At 43.2% G+C, this 6,696-nt stretch overlaps 2 protein-coding genes across 2 annotated transcripts; both read left to right on the top strand.

The window, feature by feature from the left end:
* Positions 1-4,462: 4,462 nt before the first annotated feature.
* Positions 4,463-4,934, top strand: LOC121141924 (60S ribosomal protein L32-like). The gene has a single exon (XM_040750622.1). The coding sequence runs from the start codon at positions 4,478-4,480 to the stop codon at positions 4,883-4,885; it is 408 nt and encodes a 135-aa protein (XP_040606556.1). The 5' UTR covers positions 4,463-4,477; the 3' UTR covers positions 4,886-4,934.
* On the top strand, positions 4,478-4,885 carry LOC121141842 (60S ribosomal protein L32-like). The gene has a single exon (XM_040750369.1). The coding sequence runs from the start codon at positions 4,478-4,480 to the stop codon at positions 4,883-4,885; it is 408 nt and encodes a 135-aa protein (XP_040606303.1).
* Positions 4,935-6,696: the final 1,762 nt, after the last annotated feature.

Here is a 6,696-nt window from a genome sequence, read left to right as displayed (position 1 = left end):
TTGTCACCTGAATATCCGGAAGGCAGACCTTCTTGCCTCTTCCTAAGATGTATGTAAGGGTGTTTTTTGCTTCATACCATCTGACTATAGCATGGTCCTGAATGTATGCTCCAAAACCAGACACTGCAACCTCATCATAGTAATGGTAACTCTGGGAATGAGGTGAGAATTTGGGGGAAGAGATGAGGATGAGACAAGTTAAAATTTCAGGTAGGAAAAGGTCTTTGGTTGTTCCTGGGTGGCTGGTTTGTCCTTTGAATTCCAGAAGTTTCTGTTTTCCTGAACTCAGCCTGCCCTAAAGAGCAGCCAACCAGACTAGTCCCTAATCTTTCTACAATCTTGTTTTTCTATAGATCAGACATTTAACATATACAGTATCAGTTTCATTCATTTACTGTATAGATACATGACAGATGCCTAGCACAGATTTACTAAGAAGTTAAGAGCAGATGTATCCTACTAATCCTAACATATTAACATGTTGAGTATGAAATTGCATTTAAATATAAAATTGTTTATTCTGAGCTAGGCAGTGGTGCATGCCTTTAATCCCAGCACTCGAGAGGCAGAGGCAGGCAGAACTCTGAGTTTAAGGCCAGCCTGGTCTACAGAGTGAGTTCTAGGACAGCCAGAGCTACACAGAGAAACCCTGTCTCGAAAAAACAAAACAAAAGCAAACAAACAAAAAGGTGTTTATTCGGCAGCCGTTGGCTATTGCCCAATAATTTTGGAAACATAACTGAAGAAATTATTATTCCCCTCATAGCCTGTAGTTTGTATTCACAGTTATAAACCAGCAAAGCCTCACTACTGAACCAATCTTTCACCTAGTGTTAGACTGCAAGGTAAAGTTAGTAAATGTACCACCACCCAGATCAGAACAAAGTCCTCCCTTGTAGTTGCCCAAGAGCCCTACTAACCAGAAAATAACAGGCGTCGCTGATGTTTATCTGCAAGCAGGCAACTTGGTAAATAATAGCTAAAGACTCCTCGGGAATGATGTCTTCTCTTACCCTTTTCCTAGCTGCCATTTCAGCTAAAGGAAATTCCTGTCATAAGATGTACTACCCACTTCACTGGAGTGCCTCTTAAATACTAAGAGGAATGATCCCAGCCCACTCCCTGCAGTGAAATGGAATCACGGCCACCTGAGACGACAGTTGCTAATCTATCAGCAAAGATATTGTGTCTGGGTAAAGAAATCAAGTTGAACAGAGAAAACTGGATAAGAAGGGGATTTGGGGATTTGTCTTCTAAATTTCTCAATGGTCAGTCTTCTCATTTTCTTTTTAAAGTTATTATTATTAATTAAATTTATTTTATTTATTTTACATCCAGACTGCAGTTTCCCCTTCCTCCTCTCCTCCCATTCTCTTCCCTTTCCCCCATCCCTAATCCACTCCTCCTCTGTTTCTGTTCAGAAAGGGGCAGGACCTGGCATATCAAGTTGAGGTAGGATTAAGTAGTAAAACTGGGCAAGGGAACCCAGTATGAGGAATAGGTTCCTGGAAGCCAGCCAAAGTTAAGGACAGGCCCTGCTCCCACTACTAGGAGTCCCACAAGTAGATCAAGCTACACAACTGTGACACCTGTGTAGAGGACCTAGGTTAGTCCCATGCAGGCTCCCTGGCTGTCATTTCAGTCTCTGTGAGCTCCTATGAGTCCAGGTTAGCTGACTCTCTGGGTTCCCTTGGAACGACCTTGACCCGACTCTGGCTCGCACAATGCTTCCTTCTTCTCATTTTCTGTTTGAGAAGGCAGGTATATATACTTCCTGAAGAGTAACGCGAGTTATTTTTAATCTCTCAGTTTCTTGCAAACAATGATGGCATAGCATGCTCGATATACATCGGATCTAAGGAGCATGCTGAAAGCACATGTCTGTTTATAGGAAACACTACAACCCCTTCCCTCCTCCTACATAGTTGAGCTTGCCGTAGTGTATGGTAGGGTTCTGAAATATCATAACCTTGTCCGCTGGAGGAGTTTGTACAGAGTTCATTGATAAACTGGCACTTTAAATTAGCCTTGTAAGCAGAAGGAAGGTGCAGAAGGGAAAATGTCTCTCTCTGAGTGCCCATCCTGATGCTTCCAGGTTTCTGGAAAAGCAGAAAGCCTGCTGGAGAGGTCTGTTGTGGTCCAGGTGCCTCAGCCTCATGCTAGAAGCAAGGCTTCTGCCTGCAGCCCTAATAGGCACACACAGCTGTAGCTACCAGATGAGGCAGTAATTTCCCCACCTCCCAATTGGTGTCTTTTTGGCTTCTTCCTTACTCTTTTTTTCAAAGGACTGGTTGTAGCTCAGCATGTACCTGTTTCACTGTGAAGGCTGCTAATGGGGTGCTTGAAGGTCTGTGCTGAGTCACTGTTGATGAAAATGTGCTTGACATGCAAATAAAGCTCACACCTCTTTCACACCTCGTAGATCTTGACTCTGAGCTAATCCTTGCCTGCTTGAAGTGCACAGAAGTGGCAGCTGTCCAGGCCCATGCTAGATTGTAACCCAGCTATTCTGGAGGGTCAGCATCAAGAATCTTGATGTATGAGACAGTTTTAAAGAAACAGAGGTTACCTCAAAATCTATCCCGTGAGGTGCTGGACAATGAAGCCTCTTGAGTTCATGTTAAGGGAAGGAGCCAGACTTTCAAACGGGACAAAATCAAACAAGGGGATCTTAGAAAAGGAACAATTATAAACATGTCTTTTATCTATCATTTTTGTTTCCTGACCCAACCCTGCCTTTGTCTCCAACTGAGTCTGAGATTATTCCTAGAAACGGAGAGGTGGTTTCAGGCAGTGCTTCTCAAGCCACAGTTCAAATAGGAATCACTTGGGACTTTTGTTCAAGTGGAAAACTGATAAGTGGAAGCTGAGGTGTTGCATTCTAGCCTGCTGCCAGGTACTGCCTGCGCAGGGACTTGCCTTGAGAGGAAAGATTTGATAAAGAACATTTCTGGGTTTTTTTGTTTTTTTTTAAAGACAGGGTTTCTCTATATTGCTTTGGAGCCTTTCCTGGAACTCACTCTGTAGACCAGGCTGGCCTTGAACTCAAAGGGATCTGCCACGCTCTGCTTTAATTCCGAGTGCTGGAATTAAAGCAGTGCACCATCACTGCCAACTAAAGAATATTTCTGAAAAGTGTTCCGTAGATGTTCTGTAGGGCACCTATGACACAGTTGGAAATCTGTGAGTAAGATGGGAAAGGGATGCATTCTGAAGAGACCACAGTGCTAGCTTGACAAAGTTGCCAGGTCCTCCGTGGCAGCAACCTGGAGAGGCAGATGTGCTAGGGCATTATGGAATAACTGGGCTTTGGAGGTTGGATCAGGCCAAAAATGCAGTGCAGGTCATCCACCTTTGTTTCTGAAGACATTTCCTTTTGTTCATTGTATGAGTATTTGCCTGAATATATGTATATGCACTATGTGTGTGCCTAGCCTGCAAAAGGTCAGAAGATCACAAAACTCTAGCTGTAGTGGTAGAGACTCACCGTGTAGGTGCTGGGAGCAGAACTGAGGTCCTCTGCAAGAGTAGCAAGTGCTCTTCACCACCGAGCCTTCGCCAGGCCTCTCTGCTTTGGCACAGGTGATGCATGACCCCAATTCCTCCTCTTCAGACTGTGAGCTTATTTTTGGGAGGTCAGAATTTTGTGAACAATGATGACACATTTAAAAAACTATCCAACCTACAAGTTAGTAAATCTGAAATTCATAGACTCGTTATTGGAATAGTCTGAGAATTTGGATATTTTTGGGTGGTTTTAAACCACCATGTAAACATTCCATGATTCTAATACTCGATCTGAGTTACAACAGAGAACTGAGTACATATTTTAAAACACAGTTTTGTTCTTTTAATTAAACATTACTAAGTATTTTGCTGTCTAAAAACTCTGCATGTGATACTGTGTGTAATGGGAATCAGAACTCAGCATAGCAGGGGTGTGCAGGAAGCATTTACCCATGGGGACATCACCCCACCTATACTTTTTTAATGAACACATAATGATACACACATTTACAGGGCATGTGTGATATTTTGACACATGGAAGCAGTGAATCATGACTCGATTGTGGACAATTTGACTATAATATAAAAAGACTCTCGGTTGTTTGAATCTGACTTGGATCCCTTCAACTTCCTAAGCCTGGAAGTCTGGATCTTCCCCAAGTCCGGGAAAGCAGGGAATGTTCTTCTAGTAGGTTCTGTCTTCTCTTCTCTTCTACTCTGAATTTAACTGGGTTCTCCAAGGTCTTGTAGATGTTTTTCATTTCTACTTTTCTTTGTTTTGATTCTACTTGTGATCTAGAACTCTCTTGAATTTCTCACCCAGAGCAGGAATCTTATTACATTCTGAATGCATTTTATGTACTGTTTTTTTAAATGAAATCAGTTAAAATCATAAAGACTATAAGAAGCAGGTGCCTTCCTTCTTCCTCGGCACTACCTGCGAGGTGGCTGCCATCTCTTTCGCGGCATCATGGCTGCCCTCTGCCCTCTGGTGAAGCCCAAGATCGTCAAGAAGAGGACTAAGAAGTTCATCCGGCACCAGTCAGACCGATATGTCAAAATTAAGCGAAACTGGCGGAAACACAGAGGTATTGACAACAGGGTTCGGAGAAGATTCAAGGGCCAGATCCTGATGCCCAACATTGGTTACGGGAGCAACAAGAAAACTAAGCACATGCTGCCTAGCGGCTTCCGGAAGTTTCTGGTTCACAACGTCAAGGAGCTGGAAGTGCTGCTGATGTGCAACAAATCTTACTGTGCTGAGATTGCTCACAATGTTTCCTCCAAGAACCGAAAATCCATCGTAGAAAGAGCAGCCCAGCTGGCCATCAGAATCACCAATCCCAACGCCAGGCTTCGCAGTGAAGAAAATGAGTAGATGGCTGGTGTGCATGTTTTATTTGCATTTAAATAAAACCACAAAAACTGAAAAAAAAAAAAGAAGCAGGTGCTATTTCTAATTTTTTATGGTGGATGAGGAAACCTAGGTTCAGGGAAGTAAGTAGTTGCCTAAGTTGACAAATGGCAAAGCCAAGTTCAGGGTGACACTCAGGCTGTATACGTCAACTTCAGAACCATGTTTTCATGTAGTGAACTAAAATGCAGATTTGTCCCCCTCCCCCACCTGCAGCTAATAATTCTGTCTCATTAAGATTTGAGAACTAGTAGGTATATGCTCGGGGTTTTAAGATTAGTTTACTTATTATGTATAGTTTTTTGTCTGCATTTTTGCCTGTAGGACACCAGATCTCATTATAGATGAGCCACCATGTGGTTGCTGGCAATTGAACTCAGGACCTCTGGAAGAGCAGCCCATGCTCTGAACCACTGAGCCATCTCTCTAGCTCCAGTGTATGTTCTTTAATAGGTACACACAAGCATTACATGATGGCTGTGGCTGCTTCCCTACTGCTGCAGCAACTCTTTGCTTGTTTGGTGTGTGTGTGTGTGTGTGTGTGTGTGTTTTAACTGTGCTCTTTAGGGTCAAACTTTCTGATGCACGTTCTCAGAGCTGAATCAGTATACAGTGGAGGTGATTTCCACGTAAATTGTTGACGGTGTGTATACGCTCACCGAGCTGGTATAATTTGCTTTCTACACAAAAACCATACAGTGAGTGTCAGATGACTGTCATGGGCCCCAGCTGTTTTTGGAAATTCAGTTTCTGTTTCAGAAGTGTTTGCTCCAATATGCCTGGTGGTCAGGATGGAAATCTGTAGCCCTTGTGCATAGAAACGGCAGGTGGGAGGAACCACAGCCACTCTGTGAGAGGCAGACTGTTTCCAACACAGCTATGCGGCTTTGCAGCACCACTAATCATCTTCAGTGGGACCCATCCAGCTGCTTTCTGTAGAAAGGGAACATTGTTCATCATTTTCCCTTTTTTATCTTTGAGAATGGAAAGGGAGAGAGGCTACTATTTATTGTCATGTGCATAAGTAGCTCTTTATCCCCAAACAGAAAGCACTTGTTAGGCCCCTTCTGTGTCTGTAACCAGTCAGTCCCCCCAAATACAGAGACTAGAACAAGATTGGAATTTTTTTTGCTTTTTGATATAACTGTACACAGGTAGCAGTCCAGGGTACATGTTACTCTAACTCAATACAAAGATTCCATTTTGGGGTTCACAGTGGTTGATTTAATCCCTTCCATTTTGTCTGTATTCCAGACAGGGGAGAAAAGGCCAGAGGAAGGCCATGCCTAACCAATTCCTCCACATCTCACTGACCAATATTTGGTCAGAAGCTTCAAAAGAGGACGCAGTTAACAATTACAGAGAGGGGACCATCCGCTCCAGAGATACCCAGAGCACTGCTGTTAAATGGACAAGAGGTAATGGATTGTAGGGAGAAAACTGTACTGCAATTCACACTGTGCATTTGCATGCTTTAGTGGGGATTTTCTATGTGCCAGTTCATAGCTATCAAGCTGGAAGTGTTAGCTATCTCTATCGTTCCAGCTCATGAAGTAATGGGTTCTTATAGAGGGCTGCCGATTGTTGTGGGAACCCTCTTTTCCTTGTTAGAGAGATCTTCATGGTGGTCACTTGAATGATTATGAATCTAGATACTGGAAAAGTAAGTGCCCCCTGTCATTGTATTGCTGGTTTTCTTGGGCACAAATTCCGATGTTTCCCTGCTTTTAGTTAACTGTCACAGTCCCCCAATAACTCACTGTTCAAATGTCGGT

This window comes from Mesocricetus auratus, unplaced genomic scaffold, assembly GCF_017639785.1.
Source record: "Mesocricetus auratus isolate SY011 unplaced genomic scaffold, BCM_Maur_2.0 Super-Scaffold_100008, whole genome shotgun sequence".
NCBI classification, from domain to species: Eukaryota; Metazoa; Chordata; class Mammalia; order Rodentia; family Cricetidae; genus Mesocricetus; species Mesocricetus auratus.
This window is presented reverse-complemented; position numbering and strand designations above follow the sequence as displayed.